Genomic DNA, 20,786 nt, shown 5'->3' on the forward strand with positions numbered 1-20,786 from the left:
GTGTAATTGTATTAAGGGAAACTACAACCACTTTACACAATGTGGTATAGTTCACACTGCATAATTCACACCTCCTAACCCTTTATTGAATGTGAATAACCAGCTATAGGTCGCTAAGCTTTGAAGAATAAAACCCAAATAAAGAAGTGAACGGTAAAATGGTGAAATGTATGTTAGCCATATTTTATTTTCATTTTAGGAGATGTATTGTTTCAAATTTGAAACAGACTGATCGCCTACAATCTCAAGTTTGTAAGAAATGTAAGTTATAGTAAGGAATGTACCCTTGAACCATGTTTGAGAGAAACACCATGGTTCGTATGCCTTGAAATGTAAGGAGGAGATGGGAGAAGGCCTGTACACACAGTATGTGATGCTGACACTGACGGCGCAGACTGAGCTGTGAGAGAGCCGTCTCCTATCCTGCGTTAATAAACACAGACAACCCCAAACCTGTCTCTCGGTAGCACAAGTCCACGGCCCCACGTCGTTTCACAGAATTCACACATTGAACCGCAGCTGACTACAACTGTTCTCACCACTCACTACTGAGATCCTCCGGTCATGACTGAAGTAATATGAACGAAAGAGTGGGGTTGCTTTGGCAGCTCAGCCAAGATGCGCTCTCTCTCTGCTCTCTCTCTCGTCTCTCTCTCTCTCTCTCTCTCTCTCTCTCTCTCTCTCTCTCTCTCTCTCTCTCTCTCTCTCTGTCTCTCTCTCACTCACTCTCTCTTTCTCTCTCTCTCTCCTCTCTCTCCTCTCTCTCTCTCTCTCTCTCTCTCTCTCTCTCTCTCTCTCTCTCTCTCTCTCTCTCTCTCTCTCTCTCTCTCTCTCTCTCCTCTCTCTCTCTCTCTCTGCTCTCTCTCTCTCTCTCTCTCTCTCTGTTTCTGTCTTACATGTCTTTAAAGTTATGTACACAGTGATATAAACTGTGAAGTGAGCAGACTGACGGCAGAAGACTGTAGTGACCCGAGGGAGGGAGAGAGCACCCAGATCTCATTAGTGTTAAACCATTAGGAGAACAAGGGCCCCCGGAGTCAAGGTTTTAAGACTTGACTGAAGCTTTAATGTGTAGCATCATACACTACATTTCATATCATTCTCCCAATCTACTCTATTTTCAGTGGAAAACGTACTGATTCAGATCTTCACTCACTGCCTAGACAGACAGTAGACAGTGAACCCTTCAAACAGTCAATCCTTCAGCCCTGCCAGGCTTGTGATCCTCTTTGGCATTGTCCTGTACTGCACGGATACTTGGGAAAGTTGACCAGCTGAAGGATACATAATAGAAGCAGTCCCCAGGGGCCCGTGGGAGAACCCCCCCACCCCCACCCCCGTCGATGTAAAAACAAAGTTATGGTGTTTGCAATTTCCCATTTTCAGGTATACAGGTAGATAGATGGGACGTCACGTAAAGAAACACATGCAGACTGGAAGGAAAATTAAACTGGAGGTGCGTTCAACAAGGAAACGTTAGCTAACAGTCTGAGAAGGTAGTGTGTGGTGAACGTAAGTGTCTGAACCGCTGCTACAAATAATAACGTGGCCATGTGGGGTTTCTATTAACGCAGTAAGAATAGCAAAGTCATTTGCAGTTGGAATATTGACGCTAGAAAGCCACGGTGGGGGATGCTGTCACGACTTCCGCCGAGGCTGCCTCCCCTCTTTGTTCGAGGCAGGTTTCGGCGTTCGGCGTCACCGGCTTACTAGCTACTGCCGATCCCAGTTTATCATCACTCCATTTGTCTTGTCTTCAATCGCACACACCTGGTCCTCATTCCCTCATTAGTCATGGTGTAAGTGTTCCCTCTGCTTCCTTGTCTGTGTGGGTGATTGTTTGTTTGTGGAGGTTAGTGAAGCTCGGCGGTGCTCGTGTATTGTGTATCGACGGGAGTATTTTCCCGTGTGCCTTGTATTTTCCAGTGCGCCTGTTTTGTGCCCTGGAGTGTGTTTGACGCATTTCTGCGTAACTTTGTATTTTGCGGATTAAAGCCTGTTATTCTGTGATTTACCCTCCTGCGCCTGACTCCTTCATCACCACCTCATCACAATAGTAAAAATAGCAAAGTCATTTGCAGTTGGAATATTGACGCTAAAAAGCCACAGTGATCCACACAACAATGCAGCTTCACCATAACATAACGTTCAAGTCGTTCAACTGAAATTGTTACTAGGTAACATGTAAACAGAACACTTGTTGTGCCCACCTTGGGTTGCCGGGTAAATATAAAATGACATGAAATCTAGCAATCGTGTCACACTATGTGCCATTGGCCTACTGGTTATAAAAATCATGATGGTTTCCTTCAGCCATGCTCTCACACTGGAGATTAACATGGAATCTGGAATCTGGGTCGAATATGAATGTGCCCATGGTTTAAGCACCACATTCAGTTGAATGATTGCTTAATGGGGTACATTTAGCAGTGTCATTACTGCGACACATTACTGCAAAACAGAAACAGCTCGTTCCGACCCAGAAGGAGGAGATCTCCCATAGGAAGTACATGATTATTAGAGTGCATCTTCTCCTCCATGAAAATACCCACATATCATCAAGGAAGAAAGAGGGTTAAAACCATGTCATCAAGGGAGAAAGAGGGTTAAAACCATGTCATCAAGGGAGAAAGAGGGTTAAAACCATATCATCAAGGAAGAAAGAGGGTTAAAACCATATCATCAAGGAAGAAAGAGGGTTAAAACCATGTCATCAAGGGAGAAAGAGGGTTAAAACCATATCATCAAGCAAGAAAGAGGGTTATAAGCATGTCTGTATACAGTGCATTCAGAAAGTATTCAGACCCCTTGACTTTTTCCACATTTTGTTACTTTACAGCCTTATTCTAAAATGGATTAAATTGTTTTTTCCCCTCATCAATCTACACACAATACTCCATAATGACAAAGCAAAAACAGGTTTTTGTCAATTGTGGCAAATGTACACTAAATAAAAAACAGAAATATCACATTTACATAAGTATTCATACCCTTTACTCAGTACTTTGTTGAAGCAACTTTGGCAGCGATTACAGCCTTGTGTCAAATCAAATCAAATCAAAGTGTATTTGTGACATGCGTTGAATACAACAAGTAGACCTTACAGTGAAATGCTTACTTCCAAGCCCTTAACCAACAATGCAGTTTTAAGAAAAATAAGTGTTAAGAAAGTATTTACTAAAATAAACTGAAGTAAAAAATACTTATTGGGTATGACGCTACAAGCTTGGCACACCTGTATTTGGGGAGTTTCTCCCATTCCTCTCTGCAGATCCTCTCAAGCTCTGTCAGGTTGGATGTGGAGCGTCGCTGCACAGCTATTTTCAGGTCTCTTCAGAGATGTTAGATCGGTTTCAAGTCCGGGCTCTGGCTGGGCCACTCAAGGACATTCAGAGACTTGTCCCGAAGCCACTCCTGCGTTGTCTTGGCTGTGTGCTTAGGGTCGTTGTCCTTTTGGAAGGTGAACCTTCGCCCCAGTCTGAGGTCTTGAGCAGGTTTTCATCAAAATATCTCTGTACTTTGTTCTGTTCATCTTTCCCTCGATACTGACTAGTCTCCCAGTCCGTGCCACTGAAAAACATCCCCACAGCATGATGCCGCCACCACCATGCTTCACCGTAGGAATGGTGCCAGGTTTCCTCCAGACGTGACACTTGACATTCAATCTTGGTTTCATCAAACCAGATAATCTTGTTTCTCATGGTCTGAGAGTCCTTTAGGTGCCTTTTGGCAAACTCCAAGCGGTCTGGCATGTGCCTTTTACTGAAGAGTGGTTTCTGTCTGGCCACTCTACCATAAAGCCCTGATGGTGGAGTGTTGCAGAGATGGTTGTCCTTCAGGAAGGTTCTCCCATCGCCACAGAGGAACTCTGGAGCTCTGTCAGAGTGACCATCGGGTTCTCGGTCACCTTCCTGTCCAAGGCCTTTCTCCCCCAATTGCTCAGTTTTGGCCGGGCGGCCAGCTCTATTAAGAGCCTCGGTGGTTCCAAACTTCTTCCATTTAAGAATGATGGAGGCTACTGTGTTCTTGGGGACCTTCAATGCTGCAGACAGTTATTGGTACCCTTCCCCAGATCTGTGCCTCGACACAATCCTGTCTCTTAGCTCTACGGACAATTCCTTCGACCTCATGGCTTGGATTTTGCTCTGACATACACTGTCAACTGTGGGACCTTACATAGACAGGTGTGTGCCTTTCCAAATCATATCCAATCAATTGAACTTACCACAGGTGGTCTCCAGTGAAGTTGTAGAAAAATCTCAAGGATAATCAATGGAAACAGGATGCACATGAGCTAAATTTCGAGTCTCATAGCAAAGGGTCTGAATGCTTATTTTTAATACATTAGCAAAAATTTATAAAAACCAGTTTTCGCATTGTCATTATGGGGTATTGTGTGTAGATTGATGATACATTTTTTATTTAAGCAATTTTAGAATAAGGCTGTAATGTAACAAAATGAGGAAAATGGGAAGGGGTCTGAATACTTTCCGAATACACTGCAGACCGTATATGTGACATTGAACGATTTCAGCAGCAGCAAAAGTGGTTATCATTGTTCATAGCAGATCTACAGACGGTAAGTGATGTCAATCATAATGTTTTATGTATTATTTCTCAAAAGCTGAACGGAGATGCACAATTCATCCATGTACCTCTCAGAGTTGTACCCACATACTTATTGATATAAAGCTAAAGAAAAAAAGAGTCTCAAGGTTGGAATAAATTGGGATCTAGATATCTAGATACAGAGCAGCACAATGACCTCTGGTGTTTTAATCAATTATTTATCCAATATTTTAATTATCCGAAAGCTGAGAATGATCAAAGCCGCGGTTAAAGCCCTACTGCCTCTGCTCGCTAAGACACTTTTCTACCGCTTTGATATGGGGAGCCATCACATGCACTTATCTCCATCTCTGTGCCAGGCATGGCTGTGGGTGCTTGGAAACCACTGGTCTGGAGAGGCATATAGCTGGAGAGGAGAGGGTCAGTGACCCGACACTACAGAGATGGATCACACCATTATTCTCTCCTGTAAACTGTGATATATAGGCAAGAAACTAAGGGTACTTTAGGTCACCTTTTGAATAACTTTCTCTGTTCAACTGTGTTGCGTTATCACACATTTAATTGGTTGGTGAGGTCTGTAACACAAAGCTATTTAAGTTGTGAAATGTTGAATAACACATAGTAACCAAAGGAGTGTACCGTAACTGTTTGACAGCTACGTCAGTTTAACAGTGTAAATATAACACGTCTTCAAACAACGTTGACAAGTACAGAATGTCAGCTCCTAACTTCGTCTTCACGTTTGATGCATTAAATAATAAAAAATAATAAAATAATTCTGGTTTCGGTCTCAAAGGCAAGCTAATATTAAAGCTAGCTAAGTGGACCAACTACAGCCCACTAATTCTCTGAGGTGATCCAGCTGTACTGAGATGGCTACCTAATGTTAGACATAATGAGCTAATCAGCCCATCTTTAGATGTTCTATAACCAGGCAGTTCAGAATCCATCAAAACTTCGTTCTACAAACCAACACATCTCTTCTGACAAAATACCACCACAAGTTCCTTTCACGGTTTGACCAGTTATTTGCTAATTAATTTGGGTTGATTACTCTTTTCTTACAATGCCCGAGGAAGGATTGTCACATGGCAGTGTTCCCCCTCATTAATAACTTAATAATTTAAGGGCGATAATCTTTAAAAATACATTTTCACTTCTACCCCATTCGCCTCTTTACCCTAAAGGATTTCACTATCTATACCCATCCTCCAATGCATCCTCTCCTCCACTGCTAACCTCAGAAAATAGTGTCAGAGTCACAAATGGCACCCTATTCCCGATATAGTGCACTGCCTTAAGGGGTCCCGGTCAAACGTAGTGCACTATATTCAAGGAATAGGGTGTCATTTGGGATGCCAGCAGTGCTCCGATGGCGTATTGATATTTTCCATTACTGGGCTGCACACACATATGGATCCTCTGGCTACCGAAACAGCAGGCTCAGTCGCATTTATGAATGTTAACAGGGTTGCTCTATTTTTCACTGCTAGGAGATGATAGCACAGTTGAACTTGACCAAAGCATTATCTTCGTTCTCCTGCTAATTGGTTTGCATAGGGCTATTGGAAATGCACAGCTTGGCATGACGTTTTCACCAGTATCATTTTAAACCGTAATAGACGGCGCTTGCCTGTTAGCTTGCGATTGTTGCTACATTGCACCACTTACTTGTGACCTGACAAGACACATGTTTTCTATGTCAGGGATATTGTGTTTGTACTGTAGCATGCACTGGCTTCTGTTGCTGTTGTATCACATTCACGACACATATAAAACCCAGAGCTGACTGTACACGCTCACAGCTCCACTGTCCTTCAGTGAAGTGTGGTCTCTTAATTTGTTTGACATATACTGTACTTCCTGTATAAATACACTCACTTCCTAGTTCCTGTTCATCATTCACCTTAGTGGGGTGGTTTCTTGATGTGTTGATACTGTACTTCTTGTTCATCCTCAGACATCAGTCAGTAACCCTCTCAGCTTGTCTTCCTTATCAATGTTTCCCTTCATCCTCAGACATCAGTCAGTAACCCTCTCAGCTTGTCTTCCTCGTCAATGTTTCCCTTCACCCTCAGATCTCCCTTTATTCTTTGCAAATCAAGTCATGTAGTCAGATTATTATACATAGTACAAAGAAAACAAAATTGGTGATAAAAAATTAAATACTGTTGTCTCACTCTGAGCTATTATCTGGTCCCCTGGGAGAGGAGGATCTATTCAGCAGCCTTTTGGGTCTCTTTTGTTCCCAATTTAGAAGCTTGACACTGTTTATAGTTCATTTTTTATGCTTCATTTGATATTCAGTGCTCTTTCACCGGTGACATGCCAACACATCTTTATCAGAGTGTCAGTTATTATTGGCTTATGTGTCGTGGTGATGTCAGGTTCTTCATTGAACACGCATTACATTTCTTACGAGGGTGTATTTTCTAACTTGAGCAGTATGACAATTTAACTCACAATCTTCATTCTCTCCCTAAGAAATCAATATACATCTGAAGTCTCAATTCTATCTGAAACAGAAAGCCATCTTCGAGCTTATAGATGAACTTTGACCATGCTCATATCACAAACATTTATCGGAGCGTTTTCCAACAACAACCAGACAAAAAAAATAACATTTCACATCAATTGTGTCCCTGGGGATGGCAATCCATATTAACCATCTTTAAGGCTTGACTCTTAATTACAGCTAAAATCAATACTGTGGTTGAATTCAGCATGCGTGCAATCATGGACAGCATGCAATAACTTTATTTCACCATGTGTTATTACAGGAGGCCTGTCATCTCAGCAAGATAACCTCTGCAAGCGTAAGTCTAACAGTACTGCATGCCATTTCTTAACCATTTTTACATTTTTGTCATTTAGCAGACGCTCTTATCCAGAGCAACTTACAGTTAGTGAGTGCATACATTTTTCATACTGCCCCCCCCCCCCCCCCGTGGGAATCAAACCCACAACACTGGCGTTGCAAGCACCATGCTCTACCAAGCGCCATGCTCTACCAACTGAGCTACAGGAGGCATTTACTTTATTAATCTTTTAGTCATTTATATTCATTCTAAGACTCAGGGAGTGGATCCATTCCATCTGTACACGATGGAGTTCCATGCTATGTTCTATGTCAATTAACTTTCTGATTTGGGCCCGTCGCTACCTGTCAGTCTTGCATGCATGGGTAATTATTGAATTGTCATGAAAGGACACTCTTCTTCACAAGAATGTTGTTTTCCTTCATGGGCTGCTTTGTACCACGTCAAAGGCCTGAAGGTGAGGAACACATCCAATTCAGTTCTTGAAATTGAAGAAATGTGTTCCGTTCTCTGTTTCGGATTGCTTATGTTATAGTTTTCTAATTTCAAGTTTTCTGTAAGGCTCAGCGATGCGGAAACAACGTTCCTTTCAAATACTCTCAGTTGCTCTACGTTTGATGGCACTGCTCCACCTGACTTGGCCCTATGGCAACAAAAGACACAGCACTCTTTTTTTCGCTCTTACAGAGGCCAGACCACATGAGAGCAAATGGAATTATATTGCGACACATGACCTTCATGTCTTCTGTTACATTTGATCTATTTTTCACTTTCGTCTTCTTACAATAAATCTATTTTTCTCACATATTGTACAGTGAGGGGAAAAAAGTATTTGATCCCCTGCTGATTTTGTACGTTTGCCCACTGACAAAGACATGATCAGTCTATAATTTTAATGGTAGGTTTATTTGAACAGTGAGAGACAGAATATTATTCTGTCTCTCACTGTTCAAATAAACCTACCATTCAAATTATAGACTGATCATGACTTTTTTCCCCTCACTGTATATTGCAACACTTAACCCAGGCCTCGAAGTTCAGTTCACTTAATTCTGTTCTGCGTGTAAAGCCTTGAGCTTGTCTCTCTGTGACCGACAGGGTTGAACCCCGACCTCCTGCAAGACCCATCACAATACTGTGTTAACCCTTTGAACTAAAGTCTTGCCTTTAGCTTGGGGAGCTAATCCAAGTCTCCAGTGCTCAGGCAAGGTTACTCATCTCTTGACTGGTTCACTGACCCTCCATTACATAGTTCTCACGGCCAGAACGTTTAATGATGATGTAATTACTGTCCTGACAAGGAAAATTCATATTCATGTGAGTCATATAAAGTGACGCATTACACAACATTTAACAAGGACAACGGTTTAGTCAGGCTTCATCTCACCTGTACATTGCAGGGTTGCAGAGTGCAAAATATACTTGTTTTTACAACTGAGCAGGCTCACACTATGATCTGGACTGTGGAGAGATGGTTGTTGGTGAATAGTGTTCTGGTTTAATTTGCCGTGTTTCAGATCCCACTTGCTGTGGAACTGCAGTAGCAGTAGTTCAAGACATAGTTCCACTACATATATAGTGCTGTCAGAAAGTATCCACACCCCTTGACGTTTTCCACATATTACCGTGTCACAGCCTAAATTTAAAATGGATTCTATTTCGATTTTGTGTCACTGGCCTACACACAATACCGTATAATGTCAACAAGGTGGAATTATGTTTTTAGAAATTGTTACAAATTAATTAAAAATAAAAAGCTGAAATGTCTTGAGTCAATAAGTATTCAACCCCTTTGTTATGGGAAGCTAAATAAATTCAGGAGTACAAATGTGCTTAACATTTGTCACATAATAAGTTGCATGGACTCTTGTGTGCCATAATAGTGTTAAACGTGATTGTTGAATGACGACCTCATCTCTGTACACATACAATTATCTGTAAGGCCCCTCAGCCGAGCAGTGAATTTCTAACACAGATTCAACCATAAAGACCAGGGAGGTTTTCCAATGCCTTGCAAAGAAGAACACATATTGGTAGATTGGTTAAAAAAAAAGAAGAAGAAAAAAGCAGACATTGAATTCCCTTTCAATATGAATTAAACTTTGGATTGTGTATCGATACACCCAGTCACTACAAAGATGCAGGCATCCTTCAAACTCAGTTGCCTGGGAGGAAGGAAACCGCTCAGGGATTTCACCATTAAGCCAATGGTGACTTTAAAACAGTTACAGAGTTTCATGACTGTGATACAGATAGGAGAAAACTGAAGATGGATCAACAACATTGTAGTTACGCCACAATACTAACCTAAATGACAGAGTGAAAAGAAGGAAGCTTTTACGGAACAAAAATATTCCAAAAGATGCATTCTGTTTGCAACAAGGCACTAAAGTAATACTGTAAAAAAATGTGGCAAAGAAACTAACTTTATGTCCTGAATACAAAGTGTTATGTTTGGGACAAATCCAACACATCACTGAGTACCACTCTTAATATTTTCAAGCATGGTGGTGGTTGCATCATGTTATGGGTATGCTTGTCATCGACAAGGACTAGGGAGTTTTTTTAGAATAAAATGAAACAGAATAGAACTATTAGAACTATTTAGCAAAGGCTAAATCCTAGTATTATGTAAATTCAATATTTCTGTATTTCATTTTCACTAAATGTGCAAATATTTCTTAAAAACATGTTTTCACCTTGTCATTATGGGGTATTGTGTGTAGATGTGTGATAAAAACATATATTTAATACATTTTGAATTCAAGCTGTAGAGCAACAAAAGTGTGGAATAAGTCAAGGGGTATGAAAAATGTCTAAAGGCATATATATATATATATATATATATATATATATATATATATATATATATATATATATATATAGCTACAGTGCCTTGCAAAAGTATTCATCCCCCTTGGCGTTTTTCCTATTTTGTTGCATTACAACCTGTAATTTAAATGGATTTTTATTTGGATTTCATGTAATGGACATACACAAAATAGTCCAAATTGGTGAAGTGAAATGAAAAAAATAACTTGTTTCAAGAAATTCAAAAAAATAAATAACGGAAAAGTGGTGCATGCTTACAGTGAGGGAAAAAAGTATTTGATCCCCTGCTGATTTTTATGTTTGCCCACTGACAAAGACATTTCTTGAGCAGGGGGACCTTGCGGGTGCTGCAGGATTTCAGTCCTTCACGGTGTAATGTGTTACCAATTGTTTTCTTGGTGACTATGGTCCCAGCTGCCTTGAGATCATTGACAAGATCCTCCCATGTAGTTCTGGGCTGATTCCTCACCGTTCTCATGATCATTGCAACTCCACGAGGTGAGATCTTGCATGGAGCCCCAGGCCGAGGGAGATTGACAGTTCTTTTGTGTTTCTTCCATTTGCAAATAATCGCACCAACTATTGTCACCTTCTCACCAAGCTGCTTGGCGATGGTCTTGTAGCCCATTCCAGCCTTGTGTAGGTCTACAATCTTGTCCCTGACATCCTTGGAGAGCTCTTTGGTCTTGGCCATGGTGGAGAGTTTGGAATCTGACTGATTGATTGCTTCTGTGGACAAGTGTCTTTTATACAGGTAACAAACTGAGATTAGGAGCACTCCCTTTAAGAGTGTGCTCCTAATCTCAGCTCGTTACCTGTATAAAAGACACCTGGGAGCCAGAAATCTTTCTGATTGACAGGGGGTCAAATACTTATTTTCCCTCATTAAAATGCAAATCAATTTATAACATTTTTGACATGCATTTTTCTGGATTTTTGTTGTTGTTATTCTGTCTCTCACCGTTCAGATAAACCTACCATTAAAATTATAGACTGATCATTTCTTTGTCAGTGGGCAAACGTACAAAATCAGCAGGGGATCAAATACTTTTTTCCCTCACTGTAGGGCCACACCAAGATAAGTTACACTTGTTTTAGATTCAATCTCCTTGTCTGCACAGTTGACCTTTATCTTGTCAGCCCTAAGCAATCTTCATTTGGCTACAAACAAAATCGATTACGTTTTTCCCAAATGTAGCGACAATTTGTTGTCAGTCAACCAACCCATAACAAAATGCAATTCCTTACTCAGGGTCTCCTCTATGTAAACTGTATCCTTCCTGATACCAGTATGGCATCAGCATAACGCAGGAGTTTGCACTTTATTGTATCTGGCATATCATGAACGTATATAAGAGAGGCCCTAAAATGTATCCCTGTGGTCCTCCACAGGATATTTCTTTCACCCCCTTTGCTATGAAGCCCCTATGGAACTCTTGTCAGATGAGACTAAAATTGAGCTTTCTGGCCATCAAGGAAAACGCTATGTCTGGCGCAAACCCAACACCTCTCATCACCCCGAGAACACCATCATGGTGGTGGCAGCATCATGCTGTGGGGATGTTTTTCATCGGCAGGGACTGGGAAAACTGGTCAGAAATGAAGGAATGATGGGGATGGCGCAAAATACAGGGAAATTCTCGAGGGAAACCTGTTTCAGTCTTCCAGAGATTTGAGAATGGGACGGAGGTTCACCTTCCAGCAGGACAATGACCCTAAGCATACTGCTAAAGCAACGCTCAAGTGGTTTAAGGGGAAACCTTTAAATGTCTTGGAATGGCCTAGTCAAAGCCTTGGGAGCAATTTCAAAACGCCTGAAGGTACCCCGTTCGCCGGAGAAGATGGCTGCCGTTTTACAGCCCTCTAACCAATTGTACTAGTAGGTGTGTTTTTTCGCGTTATTTGTAATTTATTCTGTACATAATGTTTCTGCCATTGTCTCTTATAACCAAAAAGAGCTTCTGGATATCAGGAGAGCGATTACTCACCTCGTATTGGACGAATTTTTTTTTTTCAATGAGTCGGACGCGAAGGATATCCTACAGACCCCCGACAAGGCCCAAATCCCTGTCATTCGCAGGAGAAAGAGACAGCGATATCGTGGACGTAGGTCGAGGTGCCTTGTAAGGATCCGACGGCGAGCGAGTAAACTGCCTCTTCCATCAATCCTATTAGCCAATGTTCAATCATTTGAAAATAAATTAGATGACCTACGATTATGGTTATCCTACCAACGGGACATTAAAAACTGTAATATCTTATGTTTCACCAAGTCGTGGCTGAACAACGACAACATACAGCTGACGGGATATACGCCACATCGACAGGATAGAACGGCTGACTCCGGTAAGACAAGGGGTGGCGGACTGTGTATATTTGTAAACAACAGCTGGTGCACAAAATCAAATACTAAGGAAGTCTCAAGGTTTTGCTCGCCTGAGGTAGAGTATCTTGCGATAAGCTGTAGACTACACTATTTACCAAGAGAGTTTTCATCTATTTACCACCACAAACCAATGCTGGCATTCAGATTGCACTCAATGAGCTGTATAAGGCCATAAGTAAACAGGAAAACGCTCATCCAGAGGCAGCGCTCCTAGTGGCCGGGGACTTTAATGCAGGGAAACTTAAATCCGTTCTACCTAATTTCTACCAGCATATTAAATGTGCAACCAGGGGAAAAAAAAAACTCTAGACCACCTTTACTCCACACACAGAGACGCATACAAAACTCTCCCTCACCCTTCATTTGGCAAATCTGACCATAACTCTATCCTCCTGATTCTGCGTATAAGCCAAAACTAAAGCAGGAAGCACCAGTGACTCGTTTAATAAAAAAGTGGTCAGATGGCGCAGATGCTAAGCTACAGGACTGTTTTGCTAGCACAGACTGGAACATGTTCCGGGATTTTTCAGATAGCATTGAGGAGTACACCACATCAGTCACTGGCTTCATCAATAAGTGCATTGATGACGTCGTCCCCACAGTGACCGTACGTACATACCCCAACCAGAAGCCATGGATTACAGGCAACATCCGCACTGAGCTAAAGGGTAGAGCTGCCGCTTTCAAGGAGCGGGACTCTAACCCGGACGCTTATAAGAAATCCCGCTATGCCCTCCGACGAACCATCAAACAGGCAAAGAGTCAATACAGGACTAAGATTGAATCGTACTACACCGGCTCTGACGCTCGTCGGATGTGGCAGGGCTTGAAAACTATTACAGACTACAAAGGGAAGCACAGCCGCGAGCTGCCCAGTGACACAAGCCTACCAGAGGAGCTAAACCACTTCTATGCTCGCTTCGAGGCAAGCAACACTGAAGCATGCATGAGAGCACCAGCTGTTCCCGGATGACTACGTGATCACGCTCGCCGTAGCCGATGTGAGTAAGACTTTTAAGCAGGTCAACATTCACAAGGCCGCAGGGCCAGACGGATTACCAGGACGTGTACTCCGAGCATGTGCTGACCAACTGGCAAGTGTCTTCACTGACATTTTCAACATGTCCCTGACTGAGTCTGTAATACCAACATGTTTCAAGCAGACCACCATAGTCCCCGTGCCCAAGGACACTAAGATAACCTGCCTAAATGACTACCGACCCGTAGCACTGACGTCTGTAGCCATGAAGTGCTTTGAAAGGCTGGTCATGGCTCACATCAACACCATTATCCCAGAAACCCTAGACCCATTCCAATTTGCATACCGCCCCAACAGATCCACAGATGATGCAATCTCTATTGCACTCCACACTGCCCTTTCCCACCTGGACAAGAGGAACACCTACGTGAGAATGCTATTCATTGACTACAGCTCAGCGTTCAACACCATAGTGCCCTCAAAGCTCATCACTAAACTAAGGATTCTGGGACTAAACACCTCCCTCTGCAACTCGATCGTGGACTTCCTGACGGGCCGCCCCCAGGTGGTAAGGGTAGGTAACAACACATCTGCCACGCTGATGATCAACACGGGGGCCCCTCAGGGGTGCATGCTCAGTCCCCTCCTGTACTCCCTGTTCACCCATGACTGCATGGCCAGGCACGACTCCAACACCATCATTAAGTTTGCAGATGACACAACAGTGGTAGGCCTGATCACCGACAACGATGAGACAGCCTATTGGGAGGAGGTCAGAGATAACAACCTCTCTCTCAACGTGACCAATACAAAGGAGATGAGCGTGGACTACAGGAAAAAAAGAGGACTGAGCATGCCCCCATTCTCATCGACAGGGCTGTAGTGGAACAGGTTGAGAGCTTGATGTTCCTTGGTGTCCACATCACCAACGAACTATCATGGTCCAAACACATCATGACAGTCATGAAGAGGGCACGACAAAGCCTATTCCTCCTCAGGAGACTGAAAAGATTTGGCATGGGTCCTCAGATCGTCAAAAAGTTATACAGCTGCACCATCGAGAGCATCCTGACTGGTTGCATCACCGCCTGGTATGGCAATTGCTCCACCTCCGATCACAAGGCACTACAGAGGGTAGTGCGTACGGCCCAGTACATCACTGGGGCCAAACTTCCTGCCATCCAGGACCTCTATACCAGGCGGTGTCAGAGGAAGGCCCTCAAAATTGTCAAAGACTCCAGCCACCCTTGTCATACACTCTTCTCTCTGCTACCGCACGGCAAGCGGTACCGGAGCGCCAAGTCTAGGTCCAAAAGGCTTCTCAACAGCTTTTACCCCCAAGCCATAAGACTCCTGAACAGCTAATCATGGCTACCCAGACTATTTGCATTGCCCCCCCACCCCCACCCCGACCCCATCTTTTTACGGTGCTGCTACTCTGTTAAGTATTCATGCATAGTCACTTTAACTCTACCCACATGTACATATTACCTCAACTACCTCAACTACCTCAAATAGCCAGTGCCCCTGCACATTGACTCTGCACCAATACCCCCCCCCCCCTTTTTTATAGCCTCCCTACTGTTATTTTATTTTACTTCTGCTCTTTTTTTCTCAACACTTTTTTGTTGTTGTTGTTTAATTTGACGTTTTTTTTTTTTTATGCATTGTTGGTTAAGGGCTGTAAGTAAGCATTTCACGGTAATGTCTACACCTGTTGTATTCGGCGCATGTGGCAAATAAAGTTTGATTTGATTTGATTTGTGAAGATCCGTTCACCCACACCGTGTCTCACAAAGACATGGTGTTTGGAACCAAAAATCTCAAATTTGTACTCCAGACCAAAGGACAAATTTCCACCGGTCTAATATCCATTGCTCGTGTTTCTTGGCCCAAGCAGGTCTCTTCTTCTTATTGGTGTCCTTTTAGTAGTTGCTTCTTTGCAGCAATTCGACCATGAAGGCCTGATTCACACAGTCCCCTCTGAACAGTTGATGTTGAGATGTGTCTGTGACTTGAACTCTGTGAAGCATTTATTTTGGCTGCAATTTCTGAGGCTGGTAACTCTAATGAACGTATCCTCTGCAGCAGAGGTAGCTCTGGGTCTTCCATTCCTGTGCTTGTCCTCATGAGAGCCAGTTTCATCATTGCGCTTGATGGTTTTTGCGACTTGAAGAAACTTTCAAAGTTCTTGACATTTTCCGTATTGACTGACCTTCGTGTATTAATGTAATGATGGACTGTCATTTCTCTTTGCTTATTTGAGCTGTTCTTGCCATAATATGGACTTGGTCTTTTTCTAAATAGGGCTATCTTCTGTATACAACCCCTACCATGTCACAACACAACTGATTGGCTCAAACGCATTAAGAAAGAAAGAAATTCCACAAATTAACTTTTGAGAAGGCACAACTGTTAATCGAAATGCATTCCAGGTGACTACCTCATGAAGTTGGTTGAGAGAATGCCAAGAGTGTGCAAAGCTGTCATCAAGGCAAAGGATGGCTATTTGAAGAATCTCAAAAAATATATTTTGATTTGTTTAACCATTTTTTGGTTACTACATGATTCCATATGTGTTATTTCATAGTTTGGATGTCTTCACTATTATTCTACAATGTAAAAAATTGTAAAAATAAAGAAAACCCTTGAATGAGTAGGTGTTTTGACTGGTAGTGTATATATACACACAGTTGAAGTCGGAAGTCTACATACACCTTAGCCAAATACATTTAAACTCAGTTTTTCACAATTCCTGACATTTAATCCTTGTAAAAATTCCCCGTCTTAGGTAAATTAGGATAACCACTTTATTTTAAGAATGTGAAATGTCAGAATAATAGTAGAGAGAATGATTTATTTAAGCTTTTATTTCTTTCATCACATTCCCAGTGGGTCAGAGGTTTACATATACTCAATTAGTATTTGGTAACATTGCCTTTAAATTGTTTAACTTGGGTCAAATGTTTCGGGTAGCCTCCACAAGCTTCCCACAACAAATTTTGGCCCATTCCTCTTGACAGAGCTGGTGTAACTGAGTCAGGTTTGTAGGCCTCCTTGCTCGCACACGCTTTTTCAGTTCTGCCCACACATTTTCTATAGGATTGAGGTCAGGGCTTTGTGATGGCCACTCCAATACCTTGACTTTGTTGTCCTTAAGCCATTTTGCCACAACTTTGGAAGTATGCTTGGGGTCCATTTGGAAGACCCATTAGCGACTAAGATTTAACTTCCCGACTGATGTCTTGAGATATTGCTTCAATATATCCACATAATTTTCCTTCCTCATGATGCCATCTATTTTGTGAAGTGCACCAGTCCCTCCTGCAGCAAAGCACCCCCACAGCATGATGCTGCCACCCCCGTGCTTCACGGTTGGGATGGTGTTCTTCGGCTTGCAAGACTACCCCTTTTTCCTCCAAACATAACGATGGTCATCATGGCCAAACAGTTCTATTTTTGTTTCATCAGACCAGAGGAAATTTCTCCAAAAAGTACGATCTCAAATCAAATCAAATCAAATCAAATGTTATTGGTCACATGCGCCGAATACAACAGGTGCAGACATTACAGTGAAATGCTTACTTACAGCCCTTAACCAACAGTGCATTTATTTTAAACAAAAATAAAAAAAAGGAACAAAAAAAGTGTTGAGAAAAAAAGTAACAGTAGGGAGGCTATATATACAGGGGGGTACCGGTGCAGAGTCAATGTGCGGGGGCACCGGCTAGTTGAGGTAGTTGAAGTAATATGTACATGTGGGTAGAGTTAAAGTGACTATGCATAAATAATTAACAGAGTAGCAGCAGCGTAAATAGGATGGGGTGGGGGGGCAGTGCAAATAGTCCGGGTAGCCATGATTAGCTGTTCAGGAGTCTTATGGCTTGGGGGTAGAAGCTGTTGAGAAGTGTTTTGGACCTAGACTTGGCACTCCGGTACTGCTTGCCGTGCGGTAGCAGAGAGAACAGTCTATGACTAGGGTGGCTGGAGTCTTTGACAATTTTGAGGGCCTTCCTCTGACACCGCCTGGTATAGAGGTCCTGGATGGCAGGAAGCTTGGCCCCAGTGATGTACTGGGCCGTACGCACTACCCTCTGTAGTGCCTTGCGGCCCAGTACTTTGTTGCAAACGGTAGTCTGGCTTTTTTATGGCAATTTTGGAGCAGTGCTTCTTCCTTGATGAGCGGCCTTTCAGGTTATGTCGATATAGGACTCGTTTTTACTGTGGATATAGATACTTTTGTACCTGTTTCCTCCAGAATCTTCACAAGGTCCTTTGCTGTTGTTCTGCGATTGATTTGCACTTTTCACACCAAAGTACGTTAATCACTAGGAGACAGAACGCTTCTCCTTCCTGAGCGGTATGACGGCTGCGTGGTCCAATGGTGTTTATACTTGCGCACTATTGTTTGTACAGATGAACGTAGTACCTTCAGGCGTTTGGAAATTGCTCCCAAGGATGAACCAGACTTGTGGAGGTCTACAATTTTCTTTCTGAGGTCTTTGTTGATTTCTTTTGATTTTCCCATGATGTCAAGCAAAGAGGCACTTAGTTTGAAGGTAGGCCTTGAAATACATCCACAGGTACACCTCCAATTGACTCAAATTATGTCAATTAGCCTATCAGAAGCTTCCCCCACAGCATGATGCTGCCACCCCCGTGCTTCACGGTTGGGATGGTGTTCTTCGGCTTGCAAGCAACCCCCTTTTTCCTCCAAACATAACGATGGTCATTATGGCCAAACAGTTCTATTTTTGTTTCATCAGACCAGAGGACATTTCTCCAAAAAGTACGATCTTTGTGCCAATGTGCAGTTGCAAACCGTAGTCTGGCTTTTTTATGGCGGTTTTGGAGCAGTGGCTTCTTCCTTGCTGAGCGGCCTTCTGGAATTTTCCGAGTTTTAATGACTCCAACCTAAGTGTATATAAACCTCCGACTTCAACTGTATATATATATAAATATATAGCCATTGTTTTCACAGACAGCTAGGTGTTGAAAAATCACAATTTTCACCAAAAAGATTTGTCCAGGTGATGCGTCCAGGATGATTGTTATTTTAGACAGCAAAGCAAATCTGCTCTGATCCACCCCTGTGAGCCCAGTTTATCATTCAAAGGGATGGGGGGGATTGGAAGGCAGACTGCTGTTTTTATGCAACATGGTTTCCCTCTCTCTCTCTCTCTCTCTCTCTCTCTCTCTCTCTCTCTCTCTCGCTCTCTCTCTCTCTCTCTCTCTCTCTCTCTCTCTCTCTCTCTCTCTCTTTCTATATTTATAATGTTGGGATGTAGAAGTGTATGGGCGTTAGAAGGTAGCTAGGTAACTCATTGAGCTGTGTTTCCCCCCTGGATGAGGTGGTGTATAGTGCATCCTACTCTGCAGTACCTCCTCTCCATGAAAATACAAGGGATCCCTAATCCCTCACCCCACCGTGAAGCCAGGTCCATCTGCACATTGTCTGGTTCGCTACCAGAGAGTGGCTTTGGTTTGGATATGGCTGGCTTGTTACAGAACTTGGCTTTGATTCTCCTGTTTATTATCTCTTTGCACATAGTTTTCAAGGCACTGTTTTATCTGGTTGTGCAGACTCTGTTCGGTCTCGATATCGCTTACACCAGCTTGTGTTTGTTTTATGGATTTCTGGCATATTCTTTAGAATATGAAGTAATGCTTTAACAGTATGTACACTGTTGTTGTTGTTGTGTCAACCTTTTTCTCTCAACACAAGAAAGAAAGGCCAACCATAAAAAGCACACTAGGCCTGTTGTTGAAGAAATATATAGATGTATCTTATTTTTTACGCCTTCGCACAAATCCACAAATTTCCGTTTGTTTAAACATCTGACAAAGATATGAAAGCTCCACGCTATGATAATGTCCTAATTATCATGGACAGCTGTTTGTTTGAATCAATCCTGGCAGTCATTATCGGAGCAGAAAGACTCAAATAATTTGGAAACATGCGGAGAGGAAGTGAGCAGCTGCATTCCAAATGGTACCCTATTCCCTATGGGCCCTGGTCAAAAGTAGTGCACTATGTAGGGAACAGGTTGGGAATTAGGATGCACACGGCTTCTCATGGAGCGGCCGACGTTCTGTAAATATGATCCTGTACCTTCTGTTCATAAAGACTTTACATTAATGTGGAGGAGTAGTCAACAGCTTGACATTACTGTGGAGGAGTAGTCAACAGCTTGATATTACTGTGGAGGAGTAGTCAACAGCTTGACATTACTGTGGTGGAGTAGTCAACAGCTTGACATTACTGTGGAGGAGTAGTCAACAGCTTGATATTACTGTGGAGGAGTAGTCAACAGCTTGACATTGCTGTGGAGGAGTAGTCAACAGCTTGACATTACTGTGGAGGAGTAGTCAACAGCTTGACATTACTGTGGAGGAGTAGTCAACAGCTTGACATTACTGTGTTGGAGTAGTCAACAGCTTGATATTACTGTGTTGGAGTAGTCAACAGCTTGATATTAATGTGGAGGAGTAGTCAACAGCTTGACATTACTGTGTTGGAGTAGTCAACAGCTTGATATTCCTGTGGTGGAGTAGTCAACAGCTTGATATTCCTGTTGAAAAACAGGATATTCCAAGGCTGATATAATTGAATTACTTTATTTGTGGAATAAACTGTCCGGCCATATTATCTTTGATGGAAGGACCAGCTAAACAGTCCCGTCTCTTATTGATCCTATCCTACTTGTACCTAACCTTAAGGCCAATTGAATAATTTTGGCTTCAGTTTTTGGATGGGTAATCGACTGACAGGCTTGACAAGAAATTTACTTGAGGCGATTTGCACAATATAAACAGATCGTAGAGGTCTTTAGGGACTGTGAAGTATTACATTTAACAGACACGCTTATCCAGAGCTATTTACAGTTAGTGGGTGCATACATTTTCCATACTGACCTCCCGTGGGAATCGAACCCACAACCCTGCCGTTGCAAGTGCCATGCTCTACCAACTGAGCTACAGGAGGCCCCTGTATAAAGGAGAATTCTCTCCACACACTGGTTGTGGTCTTGGAAACCTGTCTTTTCAACACGCATTAACACACACGGATACCCACACATACACTCGATTCAATTAAGGAAATACATTTCTTTCTTTCTTTTTTGTTCATAATGACATCGTAAAGTTCTTCTTTCAGCATTTGAATTTTAAGGATTTAGTTTAGTCAACCCTCTGATTG

The 20,786-nt window shown here is 42.5% G+C and overlaps 1 protein-coding gene across 3 annotated transcripts in view; it reads left to right on the top strand.

Moving 5' to 3' along the window:
• Positions 1 to 20,786, top strand: part of LOC311107441 (protocadherin-11 X-linked-like) — a gene marked incomplete at both ends in the record, with an annotated part of 246,941 nt that overhangs the window by 121,685 nt on the left and 104,470 nt on the right. For 2 of the 3 annotated variants that reach the window (XM_084149932.1, XM_084149933.1), the window contains one exon: positions 7,353 to 7,388. The exons of the other annotated variant lie outside the window; for it this stretch is intronic. In XM_084149932.1, coding sequence (XP_084006058.1) covers positions 7,353 to 7,388 — 36 coding nt within the window. The remainder of the gene's footprint in view (positions 1 to 7,352; positions 7,389 to 20,786) is intronic. 3 annotated transcript variants of the gene reach the window in all.

The sequence above is a fragment of the Coregonus lavaretus genome (genome assembly GCF_964263955.1).
Source record: "Coregonus lavaretus genome assembly, chromosome: 32".
NCBI classification, from domain to species: Eukaryota; Metazoa; Chordata; class Actinopteri; order Salmoniformes; family Salmonidae; genus Coregonus; species Coregonus lavaretus.